Raw genomic sequence first — 27,912 nt, forward strand, 5'->3', positions numbered from 1 at the left:
CCTGTAAGAACAAAACTGCAAAGCAAACAAAAAACAACTCATAAAAGCTCCAGGTCAGGGTGCAGGGACAGATTTATGATTTTCTATTTTTAGTTAATCATACCGGCTTCAAACTTGAATTTTGCTTTTGTTTCCACTGCTGAACAATGATCACATTAACCACTCACTGAAATATTAAAATATACTGTATATATTTTCTGACCAGAATAAAGACATGATAACAGACCTACTGGGACAGAAGATATATTATCACACTAAAGGATTTTTTTATGGTGTGAAAATGAGAGAAAGACAGATTGGGGGACCTAAATAATGAAGGAATTTCTTTTCCAAAAATTATCTCAGGTGATAGAAGTGTTTTAACAGATCACTTTGGCTTTGCACTTTTATGTCTGACAGGAAAACGATGGCAGCATTTCAAGCTACTTAAGCTAATTATAATGCCCTGTGTTAAAGATGACTGTGTAGTTAAATCCACATCAATCCAGAGTTGTGCAGATGCAAACCTGACAATCATGTAGAACAAGAGATTAGAGGCGATAATTTATGTTTTTAACCAAATTTATCTGCAAGTATTGCACTGTGTTTTATTGTATTGTCTTTCTGTGAAGCTAGAGTTGCTCATAAGTGGGACAATGATACTATGACAACATTTTGCCGACGGTTTGTGGATCTGAATGTTAGATACACAGGGGAGACTTGTAGAAAAAAGTGTTATGAGTACTGAAATTGGTTAGAAATAATATAAACATACATGTACTGGACCACTTATCAACACCAATAGTATCATTATATGCTACATCAAAATATCTAAGTTTGTGTGTATTATCATAAATTTTATATTTCAGTAATGTCTCAGTTAAATAATAACCTCCTTTGACCCCCCCCCACCCCCCAGCTAATAAAGTGGAAGCAATAATAAGATACTGCTGTATCAATATTTTGACCCACACTAAATGCAAATACTCACAGTATGAGTGTGAAAAATATGCTCATAGCCTACAGACATATATAATATTTACTCCAGTTTGAGCAGGATTCCAAAAACATGCAGAGCCCTGCAGGTTTAGACTATTCCTTAGACTTTTCCCTCAAACAAAAGAATATCTTTTCTGCATCATCAGTGATATGGACAGGCTTTGGGAGATGGAGGCCCATCCCAAAATGTCATTGGGATGCCCCCCCCAGTCAAAGTGGCCCATCCAGTCAGTCAGACCGGCCCTGACTTTCTGGCTTCACGTCTTCATTAGGATTAAAACAGGCTGCCGTGGGGGTGGAAAATGCTCCACATGTGCTAAAAATACTAAAAATAATGCAGTAATAATCGCACTTTAAGATAAACCATTGATTTGGACGGCGCTAACATCATCTCTCATTTGAAACTCCGCTCTCTCCTGCTCCATTCAGGTCCACGGTCACTCCTCAACAGGAAGTGACGAAAGTAGCCACGAGCGTGACGAACGGCTCTTTCGAAAATACAACAAGGAAGTTACGGTTTATTGTGAAGGAAAATAACCGCTGGAGAAAAAAAAATTATCCTCAAACCGGGGGTCCCTTCGCTCGGTTGCTGGGTGTCCGGGGGGGGCGAGGTCACCGTGGACTTTCCCGAGAGCCCGTTTCCGATCATCTCGAGGAATTCTACTTGTAGCCAGCTAGCTAGCTAGCGATGAACACGGACGTGGAATTTCACATCAGGCAGAATTACCCGTGGAACAAGCTCCCAGCTAACGTCAAACAGGTACCGACTTTTAACGTTTCCTGTGGGCACGGAGAGAGGGGGGACACCGCAAGGGGAACCTGTCAATGTCACCGGGGCTGCTCTCTGTCATACTGGCAGCTGTCAGTGTCGCACTGCTCGCTCCCCGTCCTCTGCAGGGCTTCACCATCCAGCCGGAGCCATAACTGACCATCATTACACTCCAGCTACTGAAGCCACACTGGCATCACATGACAGTTTGTTTGATTGGGTGGGGGTGGGGGCACCACATGATTTTAGAGCGTGTATGTCACCTGCAGATACGGCTTTTACGTATTTGTGCCTGGTGCATTTAATGCTATTGAAATGTGCTGTTACAGTTAGTCAGTCAAATGCACGATCCCCCCTTCTCTTCTTGTGCCACTACGCCAACATGTCTCGGTGAAGAGGAGGTGGGTGGATGAGCAGTTTGAGCTGCTGCATCCTCATACACCCTCTGAAAAGTTGGATTACTCATCAGAAACAGTGAGACTCCAGAGGCCCCTGGTGTACACATCTGGCCTGATGTGCACAATATAACAAGTTTTCTCTCGCTCAAAACAGCTTTAGATACAATATTAAGCTTATGCCCCAATTCCATTGTTAATTTTCCTTTAATTTAAAATATCTCTTCTCATTTTTTGTGTGAGTTATCATGAATCCAGGGGCTACTGTGGCTCTAAAACCTGTGGATTACATCATGACACATAAACTGTCCATTGAGGATCAGACAGGTCATTGCTGATATCTGATCTGCTTAAGGTCATTATTGGTCCAATACCAACCGGTGTATTGGCCTTGTAAGTAACTAGAAGTATGCTGTAGGTATGTGCTACCAAAATCAAGCACAAGACGATGCTTCTTGCTTTATTACCTACCTCTTAGCCTGTGTCAAATTCAAATCCCTCATTGCATCTTTGCAGTTAATATGGTTTCACACGTTTCTCAACACATATGACATCACATCTAATAGCAGGAAATATTCCAGTATGGAAAAATATTTCACAGACAGCTGGAGAACAGGAGGTTTAAAAGAGGCCCTGTTTGGTTTCATCCCCTGACACATTAATGTGGTTGACCTGGGCATTTTCCTTTCTCTGCAGAGTTTGGGGAACTCTCAGCGCGAGTATGAGAAGCAAGTGCTCCTGTACAGCATCCGCAACCAGCTGCGATTCCGCAATAACCTAGGTGAGCAATATTATCCCCCCCCCCCCCCCCCCCCCCCCCCCCCACACACACACACACACACACACACACACACACACACACACACACACAGCAGGGGTAAACATACAGGGTGAGCTACATGATGTTTGAGTGTTAGATTAATAGACAGACAGTGGTTTGTAGCAGGATAAATATAACCCCACCAGAGAGTGCTTGATGATGGGCAAAAACTTTCTCACCATATCACCTTGCAGAGAAACATACCCCAGTGCTATTTTATCATTGCAGTAAGACTTCTGATTTTATAAAAGTCTATGGGAAAACAGCACTAAGGTTCATGGCTCTGTGACCTCAGTAAACACTTCTCTGATGGAACTGTAATCCCACTCTCTGCTTTCAAAGCAAATTCAGCAAAACACAAAGTTTATTTTGTAAATTATGGTGATAATTAGGAGGATAAACCAGGACACGGCTATCGGATCCTGCTTGTCAGTTAGCGAGTGAGAATGCAGTGTCCTCTGGTTCCCATTTAGAACTAACTTTCACTCATTATGTCAGGTTTCAAAAAAGTTACAGCAAAAACAGGAAGCACACGGGTTAAAAATGGGACTCCACTCACCTGTGGGTGATGTCTTATTAGCTCTGTCCATGTTTTGTTCTGCTTTTGGTGTTGATCATAGGATTATCCTTCATATTTGACCCGAAAAGGTAATATACAACTGAAAATACTTGTACTGTTAATAATCATACAGTGGCTAAACATGTGTATGTACCTGTATAATAAAGTGCATTATGTATTACATCGAATCACTTTAGATGTGATGTTGATGTAGAGAGATCGTTTCTGTATGTACACTCTGACTGCTGTTTGTTTTCTGAGCAGTGCGCCACGTGAGGAAGGATGAGCGCAAATATTATGAGGAGCTTCTGAAGTACAGCCGGGACCACCTGATGCTGTACCCCTACCACCTGTCTGACATCATGGTCAAAGGGCTACGAGTCACCCCGTTCTCGTATTACATAGGAATCATGGAGGTAAGCAACTCATGCTGCGTTGAAGAGTGCAATACCAGAGCATTAACTTTGCTCCCATTATCATAATCTCTGTGAACAGCCTCTCGTATACCTGAACATCTGTCGTTCTGTCAGTTCCCGTTGGTTTTAGAACGATGGGGCAGGTAAACCCAGAGGAACAGAGCAGACATACTTATTGTTCAACGGCAAAGGTTTTCTAATTGACTGGAAACATGCAGTCTGTTCATTTAAAATGAACAATGTCTTCAGTTTTTGGCATCCCTGGGAATGAATGCAGGAACTGCAGGGACAAAACAAGGACTCCAAAAGACCAATACAAGTAGAGGGATCTGAGCTTTTCACAGCTCCCAGCTGTTTAGTTCAGTGTGCTTTTGTTGCATGAATAGTACGAGTATACGGCATTGTTTGGTACACCTGAGTAGATGTGCTGGATTATTATGGTCACCCTGCATAAAGGATAAATGGGTGTATTGTCATTGGTTAGAATGATTGTGTGTTGGTTCATTTTTAACCTAAAAGGTAAGATTAAGGACGTCATAAGACATTGTGTAGCTTTAGGGAGGAATATGCTATGTTTCCTATGTTCCCCAGATCTGTCATCAGTCAGGCACTAGGTGTCAGTCAGCGTCTAGTAAAGCCTCATCTACCAGCTCAGGGCAAACACACCCGGGAAAAATCTTTGCTGTTTGCTCTGCAGTCAGTCTGAGCTTTGCCTGCACGACAGCTCAAACTCACTGATAAAGCAGAGAGAACCGGTCTGTCAGGGAGAAGGGTTCTCCTTGACTTTTGGCATTTTCATTTAGATTGCAAAGACTGAGCTCTTGTGTTCACGGGACTGGAGATGGAAAATAATGCATTTGTAATTGAATTACTTCAATTTTGTGGCTGACTACATAGTTGGTGTAATTCCTTTATACAGCCTGCTCTCAGATGTATTTCCATTACCACAACTCTGTGTGCAGATACCAACTGTCACATTCGATTGTTCCACATTTAGTGTACTTCCCATTTCATAGGACAGATGTGGCTAATGTTCTTTTACCTAACCTATAAATACACATAAAGGAACAGCATTTATTTTTCAGCTCACTGAGAGGGGTTTCACCCACTTTCTGCTGCACGCTAAACCAAACTTGACTGAGCTTTAATTGTGACCACTAAATTGCCAAAGGCTATGTCATATTCTGATAATCCGTCTTAAGCACTTAATGAAAACTTGGAGTCGAAATTAGCACGGCTGCTCAGATCTGCTAATCCTGTTATTAATCAGAGACAGGGGACATAGAAAGGGGAGAACAAAATTAGTTTAATTCTTCTTTTTTCTCCTTTCTCCTCTTTTTTTCTTTCCACCTCCAGGATATTATGAACAGTGAGAAGAGTTACGACTCTTTGCCCAACTTCACTGCAGCTGACTGTGAGTTATTTTTCTTCTCTTCTACGCTTATAAAATGGCTTGACTGTCTCTGGCTCCCCAACTTTCCCAGTTCTTGTTTAATTTTTTTTCTTTTATTAATTAAAAACTGAATACATTTTTATTTTCTGTCATTTTTCACACCAAGCAGTTAATCAAGAGAAATAATTGGCAGTTTATTTTACTTAATTTCTACTTCTTTTTTTCTATTTAGGGGAGACAGCTTGTGTAACACATCAGATTTGAAAGATAAATTAAAGCAACGTGTCAAAAATGTTTCTCAGAAAATCTGGCTTTTGAAAAGCTGATGATAAAGATGAAGATTGGCACCCTGGCTTTTAGGCATGAGTAGCACATGTTGTTTGTCTCTGTACAGTTTTCTCGAGTCATTTTTCTAAGTGGTTTTAGTGTTTTTTGGTTCTTGAATATTGGAGGTTTAAGGCTTCTTAGTAAAACTGCTGTTAGTTCTCTCAAAGCCCAAACCCTGCTGTGGTTTTGTTATTTTATTACAGGAATGCTTTTGTAACCCGCTTATTAAATTCAATAACAAACCTAAATAATTGCTTTGTGTTTCCATAACCAAACCAGAGCATTGCCATGGGTTTTAATTGGCTGGTGTAAATGCCATTTAATTATAATGAAAATTGCTTTTCCCCCTAAAAAATGGCCTCATTTCTGAGGACCCGCGTTTCTGGGAAATGACTGTGGAGCCTGATTAAAATTAGTTAAAAGTCACGGGCACTGGTTGTGATCTTTGATTTTTAGTTGTCAGCTGAAATGGGCTTTGGTGTTGACTAGTGAGTGGCTGAGTCCTGGCAGTGCAGGACCTTCATGCCGTGGAAGCAGAAGGCCGCCAGCAGGCGATCGTAGCCGTACTCGGAGGGGCCTCACTCCACTAATCTCTCTGGAGGAAGTCTGGAAGTGTGTCATGCAGAAGTGGGAGGATGGAGAGGCAGTGAGAGTGTGTGAGAGAGAGTTTTACGTGGGTGGATGTTTGTGTGTTGTGTCTGTGTCTCAGTGTAGCAGCAGGGTGCAAGTGTAGGATTCTGCGATCTTACTCGTTCCTGTTTGCGTTGGCACCTGTCCCAGCACGTTTTACTCTGCCCCCCTGCAACCCAGCGCAGCACAGGGGAGGGGACGAGGTGGGAGTTTTAGACAAATTTGAATATTTTAGTGTAACATGAAACTTTTTGCTACATGGCCCAGAATTTCCTCAGATTCAGAAAAAATGTGTTCGTTTGATTAGAAATAAATATGCATGCACACGCTTACTCTTGTTATCTCTGTCTGCCGGTTGGGGGATGGATTGTGTGTGTGTGTGTGTGTGTGTGTGTGCCTGTGTGTGTGTTTGTGTGTGTGTGTGTCAGGCAATTGTATTGGAGAAGGTGTGTGGGACTTGTTTGGGATTTGTTTGGACTTGCACAAACTTTGAACAAACCTCATGAGGGTTTTTTACTGAAATAACTTTTATTGAAAGAAGTTGGAAAAACACTAAAAAGGAACTGATTCTCAAACTTTCCTTCTTGACGAACGTCTTAGGTCTTACGTCTGTAATTACAAGAAGCCAGACTGAATATTGCAGGATCATTGCAGCCAGGTTAGACTGGACAAAAGTACTGAGCCTCCTACACATTACACTGACAGGAGCTGCTCAGCCATGGAGATCCATGCCAGGAAGCTCCTGGTGCACGGTTATTGTGCTGATTTTAATGTCAGAGGAGGTTTAAAACTGCAGTTACTGATTCAGGAGAGCGTTGGTGACTTTTATGCACCATGTGCCTCTGCACTCTTGTTCCTAAAAACGTCCACGTTGCAATAATACCACTTATAACTGACTGTTGAACATTTAGGGGGGAATAAATTTCAGAAAGTGACTTGTTGCAAATCCAATAATAAAAGTACCACATTTAAATTTAGTGAACTCTTTTGGGAAACTCATTCCTTCATAATTTTTGGTAAAGGCAGACTTGATTTTATACACCTGTGATAAGTTGACTGGCTCATGTTTCCAACCATCCCACAGGTCTAAGGCTACTTGGCATTGGGAGAAACCAGTACATCGACCTGATGAACCAGTGCAGGTCCTCCAAAGTAAGATGTCATTAATATGTATTTTAATCTGTTTTATTACACCTGTGCTCTTTTTAGTCTGTTTAAGCTGAACGAAGCCAGGTATACTTTGCAATCTGGGGCCCAACAGTGTACCATAGATGGTTAGTAAAGTCAGTACGGACTAGCAACTTGAATTAAAGTAAATTCTCCTTTATTTACTTTGATTGCTTGTCCATTAGTTTGTCCATCTTTGTAGTTAGAATATTAATATCTTTAACTTTTCTCACTTCACCTGCTAATTGCTGAGCCCTCTTTAATAATCTTTGTCTCCACCTTTAGAAATTTTTCCGCAGGAAAACAGCACGGGACCTACTGCCGGCCAAACCAGTCGAGATCTCCGTTGAGCCGTGGTGGGTGGCACAGACAGGCTACATCACCGAGGACGACATAAGGGTGCGACAGAAATTTGACTCTTTTCTTCTTGATTTGTTTCAGTTAAATAATGTACAATAAGACCCTGTCATTTTTTTTATAGAAAGCTCAGTGTCAAAAATCACATATTTGCCTCAAGCTCTTTACAGCCGTACAGAATACATACAGCGATGTGGTTTAAGGTACAGACAGGCCAAAGAAACCTGGGTGAACATAGGTAGGGAGGATGAGAAAGCTTGGATCCTCATGTTGGAAGTTTAGCGTAATTCTGTCTGTTTAGATGTTTATGTGCCATAGGAAGGATAACATACACATGAAGAGAAGAAGGAACAACATGAAATGAGTGTAGTGAAGACGGTGAAGAATTACTGGTGTAATGTTTTTGTTTTCAACCTAAAACATAAATGAGCAAATTCTTCTAACAATTCTTTTTTTCCACAAGAAAAATAAAGAAACAGAAAGCAACACATAATATAAAGTTGGATTATCACGGGTCCTTTTTTTTAAAACCCTTTTTTGAAGCATATTTCTGTGGTACAGGTGTGTGCTAATGTCATCTGTTTACTGGATCAACTTGCAGATCTGTTCTCCCGCTGAGAAGAAAGCCATTGATAAGATGATAGATTCTGGTCCTCAGCTGGCAGGATCCATGGAGTACAACGTGGTCTTAAGTGAGCAAAATACTCAGTTCTATTTGCTCGTGCTCAACCATAAATTAGGTGGCAAATATTTAAATCTTGTTAGTTGTTTATAGTAAGAACAGATTCAGTCTTACCTCAGTGTGTTGGACTGATTTTCGGAGGTGAAACACAGGGATGAAGGTTGTGTTCTTGCAACTTAGATGTTAATTAGAGATCAGTTTGAGTGTGATGAACCTCTACACAGGAGTGCTGGTAACTGAGTGGCAACAAATAGAATAAAATGCACTGAGACGCTTTGCAATCTGAATATGTGTAGATATTCTGATGAGATTTTTATTGGGTTGAGGTTTTTCCAGCATACTATTATTCTACTCTGATGAAGCAGTAACTGCACAGGTTCTGTCATAATATTAGTTTCCACATGGAAATAGCAACAGCAAATATACAGAGTATTTTATACTGTTTTTTCTCTGCTGTAGGCTTGTACAACCGGGGATTCATCTACTTAGATGTTCCCATATCTGATGACAGCTGCATCTCAGGTACGTGTGTGTGCGTGTGTATGTGTGTGTGTGTGTGTTTAAACATCCCTATTCTATTTTTTTTGGCTAAGAAAGTTTGCTGTTGAAATATTGAACATAAATGAAATGCTAAAAGCTAAAAAAGTATTATGGGAATGAATTTGCACTGATCTGAAATCACGTGTTATAAGAGTATTACAGACACAGTAGTGTGCAAACGTTTCAAGCTAACCTGAGTTTCTTTATGTTTTTCTTAAAGAAACCAGATTTTCTTATAATTTTTCAAGTGATTTTTAAGAAACAATTCTCGAGGCTCTCTGGCAAAAGTTTTTCTTTTGGACATTGGCAGCTTTTTCACTTATTTTTACTCCAGTCCTTGTAACTGACCATTTTCAGCAGAATGCATTTGTTTGTTAAGCCACTTAACACCTGATCTGTGAATCATTCAAGCACAAAAAAAGCATCTTACTGAAATATGTGTCTACACGTACCAGGCTGCTGAGCGAAGAGCTAATTTTAAATTGTATCTTTTGTTATTTTGCTACTGTCAGCCTGTCTCAAAAACACTTCTTTTGTTCCCATTTCTATAGTCGAAAAATGAAAAATGTCAAACATGACACAGTTTGACAGACATAATAGTGTTTTTGCACCAACAAGATGATTCCCAAACAACTATTAGCTGAAAACCTGGCATATCCCAGCATGAGACGAACAATATCTTCAAGCCATGTCTTTAAGAAATAGCAAAAATCCAGCAAAGACCTGACACAGGACCTGATAGTTGGCATTTCAGTTGATAAATCTACTGCTCACTGAAGCCTCATCAGAAATGGTCTCAGTGGAAGGATAGCTGTCAAATAGGAGGAAAGGCTGAGGTTTGCCAAATTACACAAGAACTGGACTGAAAATCAGTGGCAACAGGTCTGTGATGCTCAAATCAGCGAGGGCTTAAAACACGGTGGAGGCTCTGTCGTGGTAAATTGATGGAATTATAAATCAGATTTTGATCCACCATGCAATTCCATCTAGAAAACATCTGATTGACAAAAGCTTCATTTTTCAGTATGACAGTGACCCCAAACACACTGTCAGTCAAGTAAATTCATAGCTGCATAGAAAAACACACATTGGGAAACACAATCAGGCATGGATTGGCCTCCCCAGAGCTCGGATCTCAACATTGTTGAAGCAGTGTGGGATCAATGTGGGAAATGAAGAGGTCAGTCCACACGTTTGCACAGTACTGTAGTGTATTTAAAAAGAAGGGAACGGAAACAGTTCTGTGTTTGAAGAGTTGCTGAACAGTTGTTGGTTACTGTTTGTGTCTTTCAGTGCCCCCACTGGAAGGGTTTGTCATGAACCGGGTCCAGGGTGATTACTTTGAAACACTTCTGTACAAAATCTTTGTGTCCATCGATGAGCAAACAAACGTAGCAGAGGTAGGCTTTAGAAATGTGTTTCATTATCCTCTGGCTGCTGCAATCATAGTAAGAGAGTGTGTGTGTTTGTTTATCGATCAACATTTCAACCAAACACTTTTTTTGTGTCTCCTGATCCTGCCTCCCTCTGTGCTTCCCAGCTGGCAAATGTGTTGGAGATCGACTTGGACTTAGTGAAGGTAGGCATCTGTTCATCCTACTGTAACTGAAGTGCAGTTTTTCAGAAGGGAAATGGTAGATCTGAGAAATATGTCTTTCAAAATTTTCACAGAAAAATGCAGAAGTGATTTTCTGCGCTTCCACTGTTGCTTTAGAAGAGATTTGTTAAACGTACTTCTTGCTTCTCTTTGTCTGCAAAGACACATGGCAGAGCAGCGTTTAGATTAAATGAAAGAAAGGGAGCAGCTTGTTTTGAAAAATATGTTTTGCTGCATAGGAATAGGAATTTGCTTTTCAAGGATGTGACGTTGTGGCATTTTGTCTGATAAGCAGCTATCACATCGGATCTTTGTTGTCTTGGAATTTCAGAGACTAACTCTGAGGGGGGGAAAAGCTTTTGATAATATGTAGCCAAGTGAGGAGACATTTCAGCACAATTTGGCCGTTTCGGTTTGGATACACCCTCACGCAGACGTGTATTTGAGTACCACGATTAGATCCATCATGACCCATGACTCCACCAGAGGGGCTGAGTGGCATCATTCCTGTTGAATTGCTGCTCCAGATGCACTCCATCATCACTTGGTCCCATCTCATTGGTGCAACTGAAAAGCAGCACTTAGGAGAAGTGGTTGAAGGCAGCGATTTAAAGCGAGTCTCCAGCAGAAGGCCTGTAGCTTCTGAGATGATTGAGATGTCTGAGAGGTCTCCATTGTGCAGAAACTTTTCCCATCCTGACTTGAGTTTGAACTTTCCTCCTGTGCAATAACCACTTCATGGCCTAAGTCATTTGAAAGAAACTTCCTCCCAGGGCCTCTTTTGATAGGATAAGAGGATGACTAGTTGACCTCAGCCTGCACCTCTCGGGTGTGACACAGGTGTGCTCATGTCTGAGTAAAAGACTTAACAGCATGGCGAGTTGATGACTGTAGAAGTGGAGGAAATAATGAAAAGGCCAGACAGCTGTACAGTACAGCTGTACTACCTTTCTTTTTTCTCCAGTTTTTGAGACCAGTTGAGTCAGCAGCCAGTAATTGCTTTCTTTTCTCCCTAAGAGCATCATCCAAAAGACTATTCAGATTGCTTTTAGTCACTTTGAGACTCTCACAAGGTATCTCTGTTTACAGTATAATTTGACAATGTAATTTCAAATCCTCTTAAAGCCATTCAAACTGAGGGGGTTGGTTTTCTTGGGCTACACGTTTGTATGACATTTGTCCATCTTTGCACTGAAACGGTTGACTTTTTTTGACAATACATTTGTTTTTTTCAGGATTTTTAATTTACTGTTGATATTTAGATTAAAATGTTAAATGAGGTCTGAATTAAAATATCTTGCTAATAAACTCTTTAAAAGTTTGTAATTTGTATGGATATAACTGCCTGAACCTAGACAGCGTAGTTTTGAGTTACTCTTACTACTGCAGGGTGGATTTCTGTACTAGAAAAGAAAATTTAGTCAGAAAAATGTCAGCGGTAAAGCTAAGGGCGATGTTGTCATCAGAGATTGCACCATCGCACAATGCGGGAAGAAATGTTTCCCAGAAGAGAGAGATAAAAATACCAAATTTTCTGGTGACGGTCTCAAGACATTTTAGAGCAAAATCTGTAACCCGCTTTTCTTCTTTCCTTACCTTATTATTGCATCTCTCTGTTGTATCACTATCACACTCAACAACCACTTCTTTAGATACACTTTCCCAGCACTTGGTTGGACTTCTTTTGCTTTCAGAACAGCCTTAATGGCAGTAAAGGGTTTTGCATGGTTAGCAGCAATAATCAGATGTGTGGTGTTTAAATAAGGCTTAGTGGGTCCAAAGCATCCAAAGTAAGCCACAAAGTCTCCCCTACACAATTACATCATCGCCACCAGCCTGAACCCTTACAAAGCAGGATGGATCCATGCTTTCATGTTGTTTACACCAAATTCTCACCCTACCATCTGAATGTCACAGCAGAAATCGAGGCTCATTAAACCAGGAAACGTTTTTCCATACATGCGTTACGTGTCTGCCATGTGACTGGGAGCAGTTAAACAGGTGTACCTAATAAAGTGGCTGATAAGTGTACATATGGTTTCAGATATGTTATTTGTGGGATCAAGCATCATTTGCGTGTGCTTCTCCTGTGTTTTATCAGAACGCAGTGTCCATGTACTGTCGCCTCGGCTTCGCCGTGAAGAAAGGTCAGGTGTTCAGCTCAGACCAGCTCCACCCCACCTGGAAGAACGCCCCATCTGTTAACAGGCTCAAGTATGTGTTGTCATCGGTCAGTCAGCGAAACACCATCTGAAACCTCAGTGTAGAGCAATTTGTTGAAATACATTTTTACATTTACACAGTTGAGCACACAAAAAACCAACATTTTAATGGAAGCTTCGAGCGTTTGAGACTCCAGAAACCGCCACACACCAACGTTATTCTTATAAAAATTCCATGCCATCAATGTTTAATGAGTTTTAATTTCCCCAGCTTTAGGACATGATGAACTACTAGGGTGTGGTGACAGTGTGTGATGTGGTGACAGTGTGTGATGTGGTGACAGTGTCCTTTATGTACTGTGTACTGTTATGTACTGTTGTAGGAGCACTATGGACCCCCAGAAGATGCTGCTGTCCTGGGAGCAGGGCAGTCCTGTAATGGAAGGAGGCTCCTCAGCCACAGATACAGACACCACTAGCCTGGAAGACCAAGGTCTGTATACACACACACATGCACACACACACAGGCATATTCTGCAATGTATGCAAATGCTGATGTGCGCACATGGAGCACTTTATGATTTGAGTTTGAAGCAGCAGTGTTAATTAATCCCTAAGAAAGCTCAGTCATGTTTCTGAAACTCATTCTCACATTAATAGGTGTTTCTCTAAAACATTCTCATATTTAAACTGAGTTTAACTTTGTTTTACATGTTAAGGTGGCACTGTTAAATTTGCGTTAGTGGATATTGTCATATAAGTGACTGTTGATCAATCACATCTCCATGTAAATCAGGCCTGTTTGATAGAGAGAGGCTTTAGTTTTCGTCTTCTAAATGCAGTTAATCATAAAAACACTAGTTTTAAAAGAATAACTCGCATGTAGCTGTGCTGTTAGACTTGCTGCAGTATGCATGAGTGGTACAGCATATTTTTATGTCTCTGTAGCAGACACAGGTAGCGTTAGCAGCCTGAGCACCCCAGCTGCACCCACCAAGAGGATCGCCTTCCTTTTTGACTCGACCCTTACAGCCTTCCTGATGATGGGCAACTTATCGCCGGTAAGTGAAAGAGTGTGGACGTGAAGGCTTCGCGTCAGTGAAAGTGGGGTAGGGTGGGGTAACAAGCATAAGATAAAGATAGTGGCTGTGCTGTGATCTCTCAGAGGGAAAATATTCATCAATGCAGTGTTGCTCATGCATGTGAGTTCTGCTGCTCGCTGAATGGTGCAGAGGGATGTTTGCCTCAGTCTGAACTATAATATGAGTGTACTTTTTATTTTATTTTGGAAAAGTAAAATCTCTGTGTCTAAATTTCTGAGTAGCAAAATCTGAAGCAACTAGATACCTCAAACTATGTTTGTATCATTATCACTGCTGTTAATCATATAAAAACACAAAAAACAAAACTTATCTTGTAAAAAATTGGATGTTTACTGTTGATCTAATTGTTTTCTGTTGTCATGCTATCAGAACCTGAAGAGTCATGCTGTGACCATGTTTGAAGTGGGCAAACTGTCGGATGAGACTCTCGACAGCTTCCTGGCTGAGCTGGAGAAGGTGAGACCAGAAATCAGAATTTCTTTCTTGTTTCCAGAAAATCTCTCATCAAAAGCTTAGCTTAAATTGAGAGGATGCTAACTAGGTGCAACAAATACACATGTATGTACAGACATCAAACACTACATGCAGACATCTGAATACAGTCACACAAACTCTGAGTTGGAACTTCTCCACTCGTTTCTGTTTCTCTCAGGTGGAGAGCACAGCAGAGGGCGAGGCGCAGCGTTACTTTGACCACGCTCTGACCCTGAAAAACACCATTCTCTTCTTGCGCTACAACAAAGAACTCACTCAGGACCAGGGACCTGATATTCCAAACATAGGTAATTATGCAGTTACACCGCCTTTATTTTCAAATGAGCACTTTGACGAGGACACGGGGTCTGTTACCAGTCACCCGTCCATCCCCAGTTTACAAGACTGGCTACCCTTCTTACAGTGTTGGTCAGATTTTAGTAAAAATTGTATACAGTGATCATCCAATGGGTCTTCATCCAGAAGTGTGCTCAAAGGCAAGGTCACTTTTGTTATTTTAAGGACAATTACCTATGAACTGTGGTCGATTGTGAGCTAAATGAGTTACTATCTATAATATAGAGCAGGGCGATATGACCAAAAATATTTATCACGATATACATTTGAAAATTTGCGATAACGATATAACTGACGATATAATTGACGCTTTACTTTACAACTCCTCAACTTTATTAGTGCAAAAAACCCCATCAATGTATTTTCACTTAAACAAGCCGCTGTTTTTTAAGTGCATTAAAGTTATATAAAAAATTAACTGACTCCTCGCTGACAGTTTAACCAAAAGGCATTTCCAGTGGAAATTGGCCGACATATCCTCAGCATAACCATGTATAATATCCACAAAACTTAAAAAGAGGTTATACACACACAATACGGTAATATTATGTTGAAGCACAGTACGTATCACTCCGCGAGACTCCTGCCTACGATAGCTGTAAAGCTCCAACAATCCATCAAGCGGTGCGGCTTCGTAGCTTAGCAAAGTCGTACTGAAACATTTGACAGATTTTCGAGCGCCGTGTACCACATAAAGTCGTTTCGAGGTCAGTAAACACAACCACAATTCATACATAAGGCACACGGGATTATAAGGGGCACTGCCGATTTTCAGAAAAATCAAAGGATTGATTTTAAGTGTGCCGTATTTTCCAAAAAACACGGTAGTAACGACGGCCCGCTAGCATGCTCTACCAAAAATAGTGCTTTGTTGTGTATCTGACGGACGAAAGCCAAACCAGTTCCACACCACTGAAGTTGCAGCATTTTTACAAACCAGTTCTGGTCCATCCGTTTCATTCAACGATCCACTTTCGCTCTCCTCATTGCCCAACATTACACCGGTATTACCGTGAGCGGTATGATATGGCCCAGCCCTACTGTAATATATTGATTTTGTTGTTTCAGTATCATGGAGAGAAACCTGTTCAGTATCTTTGCTTTTGGCATGCATGAACTGAAACACCAAAACTCTGATTATTAGATGACCTTATCTACAGCTACAGTTACATCCATATAATTACTGTTATAATTATAGTGGTGGATGCTCATTATCATTGTGAGCCAGAATCTCAGGATTCAGCCTGCTTTAAATATTTGGTTTCACACAGCTTTTGTTTTTTTCTTTACTCTTAAATCATAATAATGGGATAGAAGGGCGAGATGGCCCTAATGTGGTCATCTCAGGGATCAGGTCTCACAGCTCTGGCTGTAATTGGCTAATCCTCTCAAACCTTCTGTTTACAAGTGTCAGCCACAATGATGGTTTACAGGAAGAAGAGCTAAGCAGCTTTTTTCAGATAAAATGAGCTGAGCTGCACCGAAGTCGGTTATAAAATAAACAATGATTATTTTTAATATCAAATATTAAAGTTACGCTGTCATAATAGGGTCTAAAAACAAAAGCACTGAGCTTGAAGTAATAAGCTCCCTTTTAATGTGACACAGTGTAACTTTGAAGTGCATCAGTGGTTCTGGTGGTCTGTTTTCAGCTGATCAGGAGTTCATGTTTTTATCCTGACTCTGTTACCTAAGAAAGTACTCTGAGCTGCTCTGACTGCAGTTATAGAAAATGGTAAATGTCTTCCATTCAGCAACTTGTTCTGTGATCTCAGGAAATCAATACATGATTACTTTTTTGCTGGTTGTGCTGCTTTTGGCTGGCATCTCTCACTATTGTCTCTTTTGGCCCTCACTGCTGTCTCTTAAATATGCTCACAGAAAATACTGAAGACAACGGCATACTATGTACACAGAGTAAACCTTTATTGTTCAGCTTGTGTCTCTAGAGGGAGCAGAAGAGAGTATGTCCTCCAGCATCGACAAAGCAAGCCTCTGAGTTTCTGCGTAGCTTCCATTGCGCCACCAGATGCTGTTTGTTTGGTTTGGCTGTGTGCCTCCTTTCTGATTGTCTTATCTTTGTGTGCTCCTCATGCTGCTGCTGCTCAGCTGAGGAGTGAGAGCAGTAAGAGCCTGCTGGCTGAAGCTAAACTAATCCCCCAAAGAGTCTAATGATCATTGTTAATTTGGGAAGTGAAGGAAATTTGTCAAGCAAAGAAAAAAAACACATTTGGTAAAGTCAGAGGAGATTTTTTTTTTTTTTTTAATTATTGGACCAGCCATTCATAACTGTATTAGAATGAAGAGAATAGAAAGTTGAAGTGTGCGTGCCATTTTCCATGTTACAGGTGTAGTTAATGATGAGTTATTATGGCGGTAAATCACTTTTTACAACAAAACACTCAGAAACAATTGATACTGTCAGAACGAACATTTGCAAATCTTGTAGATTATTAATCCCCGTTTTGTCAATTAAATATAAGTCACTTTATGTATCTTTGAAATTATTTATCTTTCACCCCTTTTTAAAATCTATTTTGGGGGATTTCTAGCCTTTTTTTTTGATCAGACAGTAGAGAGAATGCAGTAAAGCTTGGATAAAGACCAGGGGGAAGGCACGGCAGTAAATGGTGTTTGGACGGATGCAAACCTGGGCTTGTGCATTGGTCTTATGGCACATGGATCGTCTGCTCACCTAGTCAGCTAAACCAGCCCTCCTGTCTTTCACCCTTTAATATCATAGACATCTCTTAGATTCAATAGGTTCCACTGCAAGATACAAGGATTTTAAATCCAAGGATGCCAAAAATATCCTTTGAAAACTTAAGCAAGAAAAAAAACTTTGCTCTGTTCAATCATCACATTATTGCCTAAAGCATCCACACTTAGAAATAACTATTCAAGCCCTTTTTTTTTTTTTTTTTCAAAGGAATAGTTAACATTTTAGGACACATGATTACCAGTTTTTTCACTGAAGATTAGCTAAAAAGATCCTTCAGCCTATGGTTTCTAAGGTATTCCTGGGCCAGATGAGAGATATAATCCCTCGAGGAAGTTCTGAAAAACTCCAGATCTCAGCCCAGCTGGATGCACCTGGAAAATCTCCAAAGAAGAACAGTCAGGAGGCATCCTAATCAGATGGCCTCTGCTCCATGCTTTCCAAGCTCATCACCCTATCTATACAGCTGAGCCCAGCTACCCTACAAGGCCAACTCTTATTTTGCTCATTTATATCTGTAATCCCATTATTTTAGTCACTACCCACAGTGCATGATGACAGAGCATGGTTGGAACAAAGCTCCCAGTTCATCATAACAGTCCGGTGGAGTGCAAATTTTTTGCTGTGGCGTTAAGTCTCTCTATCCTGAGACAACACTACAAATTTAATGCGCATAAACATTTGCATTAGCCTGTTTAGGAAGTAAGTCAAGATTTTCTCATGTTTTTCCTCTCACTAGGTTTCCCCTTGGACATGTTGCGCTGTGAGAGCCTGCTGGGTCTAGACCAGGCCACCTGCAGCCGCGTCCTCAACAAGAACTACAAGCTGCTGGTCTCGATGGCACCGCTCAGCAACGAGATCAGACCCATCAGCAGCTGCACCCCTCAGGTATGATGCCTGGAAGGAAGGAGAGCAGAAGGGCTGCTATTTGGCATGCTGGGATGTTTGGGTACATGTCGAGTGCGTTTATGTGTGTGTGTGTTTGTGTTCTAGCTGACAGTTAATGAGTTTGTCCGTTTGGTTGTGTTTGCCTTCTCTTGTAGTGTACACACTCATGCGCTCGGGATTGATTTGTGATTGTGTGTGTGCTCCGAGTGCTCAGCCTGCAGTTGCCCCAACAACAAGGCTACACATAGAGAAAAGGGAAGGAAAGGAGGCGAGGCTCACCAGTAATTCCTCTGCCTGGCCACACTCCAGCTTTCTAGCTGAGCTCAGAGAGACAGAGGGAAAGAAGTTAAACTCTTGTTGTGCCGTTCACGCTGCTGCTTATTCTAACACTGCTGCGACTCAGTGAAGTGGAATTTACCAAATTCTTGTCTTTGTTTTCTTCTCACGTCTCTAATAGCAGCTTCAGTTTCCCCTCAGACAGAAGAACAACACGGACGCAATTATTGTCATGCGCCTGTGTTATTTTTTTAGGTTGATGTGAAGTGTGAGTTTATACAAGGAATGAGATGGGAAAACTGCCCAGTGTGCATGCGTTAGTTCTGCTTCTGTAAACTTATGTATGAGTGCGTGTGTGTTTTTGTTTCTCCTTGTAGCACATTGGCCCAGCCATCCCTGAGGTGAGCTCCATCTGGTTCAAGCTGTACCTGTATCATGTGACTGGCCAAGGCCCGCCGTCTTTGCTGCTCTCCAAAGGCTCCAGGCTCCGCAAGCTGCCAGACATTTTCCAGGTTTGTCCAAACTAATGATTAATTAACTGTGTAAGTCAGAGGCGTAGAGACACGGTCTAGTCAGATTAAAAAACAGCAGTACTGTGTTGGACCAGCAGTTGGCTGAGTCACATTTTCACTCATCTTTTAAAACCTACCCTCTCAAATCTTTGACCTTCAGTGAGTCGGAAGGACGGGTAATCAGAGCGCTGGCTAGCTCTTTTCTAAACAAAGGCTCTCGTGGACCTTGGTCATATCTCACTGTAAACCTGCATTTTTCTCTTCAAAGGCTTCCTACTGGTTGTGGGATTTGTTTTAATAGCTCTGGGATTGTGAGACAAGGACCTAATGATGACTTGATACAGTAGATTCTCAGGGGAAGATGTGTAATGTCATGCAAATGGACCTATTAGACCATAGCTTGCATGCATGTATTTTTGCACCTTTTATCTACATGTCTCTTACTTTGTTGGTTCAGAAAACATGCAAAATATTTTTAATGGGTCATTGTAACACTAATTACCTAGTTTTAAGGCAAATGCTAACTAGGAAAGGTAAGAAAGTAGAAATGCTGCAGCTTCATCCATCCAGCCAGCCAGCCAGCAGGTTGACAGTCTGTTGCAGGGCTAACACTTAACATGTAGTAAGAATCATGTGAAAGCAATTTTTGATTTTTTGGGAATTTCAAATTGACTGTGGAAAGACAGAGTTTCCATTGGAGAACCAGGTTATCTCACGCTGGGATAACATATGGAGTAGAGGCTTGCGGGGGTAAATAAGAAAACTTTTTAAGGGATTTTTGCCTTAAAACGATCTCACAGTCCTGTTAAAAACTGAGTACACTCTTACTGCTTTCACAGGTGATAAGAGTGTAAGTTGTAGCCAGGTGCTTCTAATCAAATGCACTTGATTAACTGATCATCAGCAAGTGTGAGTGTATTCATAAAAGCTGAAGTTTTGGCAGCTTGCTGGTCTGAAGCATTCTGGAGTGCGTTAACCTGAATCCTCCAGTGCCACAGCCCTTCGGGGAGAGTACAGTATTTAAACTCCTCTGTAGCAAACTATTCCAGAGTCAGATGCGAGACTATCTGTCTGACAGCTAAAGCTTGGCTGAAATTGGGTCATGTAACAGGACAATGTTCCAAAGCGCAGCAGGAAATCTACAACAAAATGACTGAAAAAGAAAATAACCAATGTGCTGCAATGACCCAGTCAAAGTCCAGACCTCAAGCTGATTGAAATTTAGGACCTTAAAAGAGCTGTGCATAAATAAATATCCATAAATCTCAATGAACTGAAACAACGTTGTAAAGAAGAGTCGGGCAAAATTCCTCCGTAATGAAAAGAGAAGCTGATGAAGTGACACAGACTGCAAAGTCTGAAGTGCCGTTTGGTGTTGAGCCCTGTGTGTGAGTCTGTTGATCAAAGGAGAGACTGGGCCAGCTTGAGATTGTCACTGAAGAGCGAAGGGTGGAGGAACTGAGTTGGTTGTTTGTTTGCTCTGCCTTCTCATGGCAGTGCAGGAAGTTACACATTTAAACAATTTTAAATGTGTAACTTCCTGTCCATAAGTCACTTATGGACTGAAAATAATTAACCAGAGACATGAGAATAACACCTTAATTTCATCTAAAAGCTCTCTCTCAGTTTGAGAGAGCCAAACAAAATCCTTGGCATGTGAAATCAGCAGCAGGGTGGAACCTTGATTAATTTAACCGGCTAATATTGACCTAGTGGGAGGTTGACAAGATGGCATGACAGTTGAACTAGAAGAAAATCGTGTTTCCTCTTATTCTTTTTTGTTTTTCGATCTTCTAAATTAAACAAAAACTGGTAGATGGTTCAACTGAGATGCTGTCCTACATGTAGAAACCTGTATTTACATTTACATAAACAATAAAGCTATTTTGGGGCAAAAAGAAGTGTAAAATTGCAAACCTATCTCCACTTTTACACATCTACTATCATTTATTAGAATTTATTATGATTTATAAAGCTTTATGTTAAATAAAATGTGTTTTTCTTCATATTATTATTTTTTGTCCAGTTTGTTGAAAGCTGCTTTGGAAAGATCTGATGATGAGTGAAGTTATTCATTTCTGAATCCCTTGAACCTATTCTCTCTCTTCAGGTCTATGACAGGTTATTGATAACTTCCTGGGGTCACGACCCTGGAGTGGTCCCTACATCCAACGTGCTGACAATGCTTAACGATGCCCTTACACACTCTGCTGTTCTCATCCAGGTAAACTCACTCAGATGAGGCTGATTTTTCTATGTCATTGTCTTAAACCTCATTTAAGTTGAGAGGATAAAATATTGCCTTTAATACCAGATTATTTAACGTAATATTAATTTAATGCTGTCTGATGACATTTTTGTACGTTTTCTACCAACTCTTGCTGTGTTTGTGTATAAATGTGCACTGATTGTAATTTAAACTACATGTGCATGTAATCCACAGGGTCATGGTATGCATGGGCATGGAGAAACGGTGCACATCCCATTCCCTTTTGATGAGGAGGATCTGAAGGGAGGTAAGAACCTGTCTGTGCATAAACTATTGTTTTGATATAGCAGCTTTCAAATAGCCAACCTGCATTTAACCATAATGAAGAGTCCTGTTTTACTGAGTCAGACAAAATGTTAAAAAATGACATTTTCTTGGCTCAAAATGGACCTTTGGAGACTGACTTTGCACAGAGGCGCGACTGTCTCACATGCTGAATCTGTGTTGTCTTATTTTACAGAAATCAAAGCATTTTCTTTTCTATTTTTGATTTAAAGATTTAAAGTTTTTGAATAAATCAAACTGTTTTAAAAACACTGCTAAACATCGGCGAACCATAAGTGTACCTATGCAGAGAAAGCTGTGGCTGTCAAAGAATGAGAGGTGATAGTGAAATAACAGGAGAAAGGGGTTTTTCTCATAAGAAAATATGAAACCATGAATTTGCTTCACAATAGTATTCTTGACACGCTACTGTTCTCTCCAGAAACGGAAAACTCAAACCCACAGATTGGAGATTAGGAGGCCTCGCAGACTCTTTATTTGATTTCCTATGGCTATTCATGGTGCAGAATAGAACCCCGTCCTACAATTCAGCATATTTCAATAAGATATAAACATTTCAAAAATAGATTTTAACACAATAAAAACCTCAGATATCAGGCCATTTTAAGTTTTTATTGATGTTGTGAAATATGGCTTTTTCCATCTGCTCATTTTTCGTGCTCCTAATCTGACCTTGGGTTCATGTGTTCCAAAGGAAGAGGAAATGTACAAAGTCTTCAGTTTGCTTTTGGTGGACTCGGTGACTCATAGCCAGAAAACCTGTGGTGTAAGATGCATAGAGGGAATCTGAATCAGATATCAGAACAACCCTGAAAGGCTACTCTTAAATGTAAAGGATGGTCTCTCTACTACTGATGTCCTCTTTAAAGGTGACTCTGAATGTAGCTTAAAAGGGCTGTCAATGAACATTAAATTATTATATAAAAATAAAACGGATTCACGTCTTTCTATTTGCATGTTCGTACTTCCTAACATTACAGAGAGATTAGGTAAAGTGTAGCAATGTGTCCGTGGTTTACAGCCTTAAATTGCTAACTGATAATACTGTTATACTGTATTATACACTAATGATATATCAGCATTGGTATACTTTCACTGGCAGGGTGTGCATAAATTACAAGCATACCTTCAAACTGTGATCTTTTCTCTGCTGACTCAAACATTCACTGTTTTCAGCTTTGAGGGTTTTAACTCATCAAACACTGTTAGATTTTGAATCCTGTAAAATCCCTCTCTTTGTGCATTTGCTTAAAAGTACCATTTAAGTCTCATCTTCCTAATGTGCTTACTGAACAAATGTAACAGGCCAAATGAATAAACACAGTCCATAACAGCCTCATGCAGCAGATAAATTGTGGCCATATCTTTGCATCGTGTCATTTTGAGTGTTAGCTTTGCCCCGTTTGGTGTTTAACATGATCCCACTGTGTGTGTTGTGTGCCTCCTGTGCAGAGTTCTCCTACTCCAACATGTGCGTGCACAAGGCACTGCAGAAGCTGAAGGAGCATGTGGATCTGGAGCACCAGTGTGGCTACATCACCATGCTCAACTCCAACAACAGGCACCGCCGCAGGCCCAGCGACAGCACTGAGTGCAGAGGTAACAAGAGCTCGCACGTGCACTTTTTTTTTTTTACGGCTGTGCATGTGAGGGTGCTGGATGGAAAGCATGCCGGGTTGAACTAGCAGTGGTGCATTTACCTGCGATGGCCATAATAGCACTAATGGTGCAGATTGGATAAATATCGCTCACAGTCCAGTTTAATTATGCCGTTTGTCTGCAGAATAGTTTCTTTTATTGTGATTGCCTTTGCTAATGCATACGGATCGAACACTTTTAGCCTTTACCTTCAGATCAGCTGATTGAATCTTGATGTAAATGATCACAAATCTCATTTAACGCGCCAAGTGAAAGATACAACACTGCAGGTCTGATTTTTAACAGATGAATTTCCAATGTAAATCCCGCAAATGGCAAGAAATTATTTTAAAAAAGCTTCTCAGTTGAAGGTCTTATAGGCTTTATTCTAGCTCTCACCATTTACCCACAAACAACACTCAAAAGCCTTAACTGTGACTTAGATTTTGTCACTTCTCTTCCAGGAGACACCCATCTAGGTGGAGGCTTGGACACTAATGGCAGCACTGAGTCCTTTGAGCTTGTGACAGAGGAGAACAACGGTGAAGGCAAAGGAAAGACAGACAGTAAGTGTGTGTTAATTTAATTAGGATATCTCCAGTAGTATTTAATCAGATGTTTGTTATTTGAAAGTGTTTGGGAAGAATCTAAGAGCTAAAGCTAAAGTGTGACAGAGGCTCCATGCTAAATTCAACACCAAAATGCTCTTGTCAGTGTCTTATGTTGTAATTTGTGTCCATCTTTCCCTTGCCAATCTCTTTCCCCCCCCTCAGCCCTTTCATCTGAAAACGAGTGGGTCCCTCTTGAACTGTGCTTTGGCATGCCCCTCTTCAGCTCTGAGCTCAACCGCAAAGTGTGTCGAAAGATTGCTTCACACAAGCTCTGCAGCAACGAGAGGTAAAAACCAAAATCAGGCAGCATCCTCTAAAGCTTAACTTTTACATAAAAACTGTGACAGGAGCTTTGACGTGTGTTGATGCTTGACTAAAGATTTGTTGTTGTTTCAGCCTTCAAGAGCTACTCCACTCGAGCCGAAAACTGTCACTCAAGGTGTTGAGCTTCGTTCAGTCATTCCAGGTAAAATCACTTTGCAGTTTCTTCAGGTGTCCGCTTAAGAAATCCTGCTCAAAAGTAAAAGTCTTGGCCAGTGAAAAGAGCAAATGTCAGGTTGACAATAATTTATCCATTTATTTTGATAAACTGTTTAAACTAATTCAGATCGCCACAATTTGTATCTAAAAAGCGTCCCAGACTGATAATCCATTCAAATGTCCAGTCAAGACACGAGCCACGTGGGCCTTATGAGACAGAAAGAAATATCATAGTAATAACAGGAAAGTACAATGTGGTAAAAATATAAATATGTTGTTTTAGCATAATTAATGTTACTATTTAAGCATTGTTCATTTTCAATTTATTTATATATCGTCAATTCAGAACAGCCTCCTCAAGTTGCTTTAAATTGTGTGGTAAGACCCTACAACATTAAACCCCAAACAATCAGGTGATGGGCAGCACTTGGCAGCAGTAGAAAGGAAGTACTCTCTTTAACAGGAAGAGACCTCCAGCATAACCAAGCTCCGGGAGTGGCAATCATCTTCTGTGATTGGTTGGAGGGTCAGAGGGGAAAGAAAAGAGAAAGAACAGAGCTTAGAGAGGAGGACAAAACAAACACGATAAAAGAGGAGATAAAAGTTAATGACATATAAAAATGGCATCCAAATGCACAGGGAGTGAAGAAGAAACTGAATGCAGACTGATTGCAGTGCAACTAAGGAAGGGTTCAGTTTTATGCATAATTAACAACTGTTATTACTTTTAACCTCAGTGCTTTAAAGTGATTCTTATTCACCACTTTAAACACACGTTCACACTCTTCATGAACACTGTTGTGACCCACAGCTAGTTTAGGGAAAAACCTTCAAACAGACCTGTTGTGCTGATTTTCATTCACATTTTAATAGCAATCTCTATTTATTTCTATTTGGCCTTGATATGGCCCCTTAGTCTCATTAAGGCATCTTTCTTCTGATTGGTTGCCCTTGGATGACTATATTAATGGCATCTGTTCTCTTTGTAATCATAAAGAGACAAAAGTAGAAAAAAATGGTCTCAATCAGAGTGTTTTAAGCAGTCTCTAAGCTCGGCTTTCAGCCTTCTGCGATTACTTACACATGCGCTGACCTCATTAGTTGAAGCTTTTGCCAAGTGTAATAGGAGCATTCAACATCGTAATAGTACATATGTGACAGAAAATAAGGAACTGCATAATGGGTCCACTTTAAGTTGGTGTTTATTTAATTTTAGTGATCAATTAAAGACATGAACATTACAATGCAAAACAGGAAGTGGAGCTGGGTGAACATTTAGTGCAAGAAAGAAAGAAAAGACAGAAATTGGAGACAAAGGAAAAAATAAGTGAAGTAATCAGAGCTGAATCAGGGTGTTGCAGCACGAAGGTAACATGATTAAGCGAAAGGACGTGGCAGCAGTATTTACTGGTTGAAATGGTGGGCTGTTTCATGAATCACACAGGAACCCTTCTGCTGGCTTTTCCTCCTATAAAAATATATCCCTGCCCTTCATATCGCTGCCTGGTGTTCTGATCTGTCACCTTTGACCCCGTGTTGGCAGGATGGCAGCCAGCCCTCTGACCTGGACAGCGGCGTGTCCAACCCTCTCAGCCAGCCCCCGCCAGAGTCCGGTGTCCCCCTGCCCGCCCTCAACCTCCTCTTCAAGGACGGGCAGCTGAAGGAATGGAGCGGGCGCGCCCCTCCTCCTCTAGACATCTCAGCCCTGCAGAAAGACCAACTGACATAAAGCATCAGCAAAACTTCCAGATTTAGGAACGAGGAAGCAGCGTCCCAACAAAGGGGGCTAATGTCTTTTCGCAGCGTCACGTCTCACTGTGGAAATTCCTGTTCGTGGTTCCAGCCCTGCATCTTTAAATCCAGTCACAAGGAAACTCCCTTATTCGTAAGCCCCGCCTTCTTGTCCATCAGTATCCAGTCATAGGATAATTGGCCCCATCAGAACTTTGTCATTCACCTACTGTATGAGGAATCATCGACACTAGTACCAACCCTCTTTGCTGTCCTCCTTCCCTCCCCTCTGTGATTCCTCGTATTCGTAGCAAGGCAGTGTTATCTGTTGGAGTGGTGCTATTATCACACTATATCACAGCGATGCAGGTAAACATCATTTAACCTGGAAGACCATCTAACTGGAAACAAATGCGCTGTTTTCCCACTGACTCCACCCCACCCCCACCCCTTCAGTCGATGGATGTTTTGTGACCCTTGAGAGCAGAGTGTAAAATGGTTAATATTGCATAGATGTTCTAAAAAAAAAAGAAAAAAAGACCTATAAAATAAACATTAAAGTGTTGAACAGACTTCTTCAGGAATCATTTGACAATATGCATATTCTAGGACCAATTCTTTGGACTTTAACCAGGTTGATAAGACCCCGCTGCCTCCCTGTATTGTCTCATGTTAAGTGATCTAATGCATGATACTATTGCACAAAAAAATCTTTCCTCTTTACTTGTAATCAATATTTGGGGCATTTATTATTTGCACTGTGCAGGATTTCTTCAACCCTGTGGATGAAGTAACATCATGTAATTATTATTATTTTTTTAAATGTTGGCTCATTTGTAGTGTGCACGTGATTTTAGAGCTCACCAAAAGGAAAGTGTCATACGAGGCATCTGAGAAACTGCGTTTTTTTTTTTTTTTTAATCCATTAGAGAACACCAAAGACCTTATTTCTTTATAATGATTTATTTTCTTTTTACTCCTTTCTCTGTTCTTTTATTTTGGTGTTGCCTTATTATTTTCAGCCAATCAAAAACTACCAGGTCTGGGATCATATCTCCTGATTTTTTTTTATTTCCTTTTTTGGGGGGTTGTTTTTTTTAAATCTCACAAGTTTCTTTCTTTTTTTAAAATTGTTAATATGCATTCGATGTAGTGTGTCTAACTAATAAAAATTACCAACGTCGGATCAAAAAACCTGCCAGCCATTATCAAGAATTTGACAAAATGAATCAAACTGAACCAAACTGAAAAGAATGGGAACAGTTAGCTCTGCGTGTTTGACCCAGGGCTGTTGCCACTGTTGCTTGCCAGCTATCTCTCTCTGCCTCTCTGTGGATCAGCTTTTGTGCGGTGCACTCTTGGCCAGCCTTGCTCACTCTCCAGGGGATTCTGTTTACACCATGTTTTGAAAAAAAATAAGGGGGTTAGTAGTCTAGAGAGAAGGCAACTTTGTTGTGAAGGCTGTTGCAGACCCAGGGGATGGAAATGCTAATGCTTTGCCCAGCATCTCAGAGATGTGATGGCCCAAAAAGTGTCTGAAGCCTATCGTGAATTTTTTCAGTGTTGCTCTGAGAATATAGAGTACTTTTTTTTTATTGCGTTTAAATGGAAACCCAGTTTGTTGAGCTCTCTCTCCATTTTTTTTTTTTTTTAAAGGAATCTACATTCTGTTTTTGACCCACTTGTGGTAGTTTCTGATACGTGATGCTAAAATAGGGGAAAAAACAACTGTCACAAGGACCTTTTGAAGCATGATGACTGTAGAAACCATTGTGAG

The 27,912-nt window shown here is 40.7% G+C and overlaps 1 protein-coding gene across 1 annotated transcript; it reads left to right on the plus strand.

Moving 5' to 3' along the window:
* The first annotated feature begins 1,490 nt into the window (after window positions 1–1,490).
* fam91a1 (family with sequence similarity 91 member A1) lies at window positions 1,491–26,702 on the plus strand. Its single transcript, XM_085346091.1, has 24 exons — window positions 1,491–1,738; window positions 2,839–2,923; window positions 3,786–3,937; window positions 5,294–5,351; window positions 7,372–7,439; window positions 7,740–7,853; window positions 8,413–8,503; window positions 8,953–9,015; window positions 10,327–10,433; window positions 10,574–10,612; window positions 12,732–12,844; window positions 13,176–13,285; window positions 13,741–13,853; window positions 14,265–14,351; window positions 14,548–14,677; window positions 18,185–18,333; window positions 18,987–19,121; window positions 21,232–21,345; window positions 21,565–21,637; window positions 23,128–23,274; window positions 23,778–23,879; window positions 24,087–24,210; window positions 24,321–24,390; window positions 25,948–26,702. Exons 1-24 carry the CDS (start codon window positions 1,667–1,669, stop codon window positions 26,131–26,133), a joined length of 2,502 nt encoding a protein of 833 aa, XP_085202217.1. The 5' UTR covers window positions 1,491–1,666; the 3' UTR covers window positions 26,134–26,702.
* Window positions 26,703–27,912: the final 1,210 nt, after the last annotated feature.

Source organism: Diplotaxodon limnothrissa, linkage group LG22 (genome assembly GCF_057381915.1).
Source record: "Diplotaxodon limnothrissa isolate DT_005_m linkage group LG22, D_limnothrissa_male_GT1.1, whole genome shotgun sequence".
Classification (NCBI taxonomy): Eukaryota; Metazoa; Chordata; class Actinopteri; order Cichliformes; family Cichlidae; genus Diplotaxodon; species Diplotaxodon limnothrissa.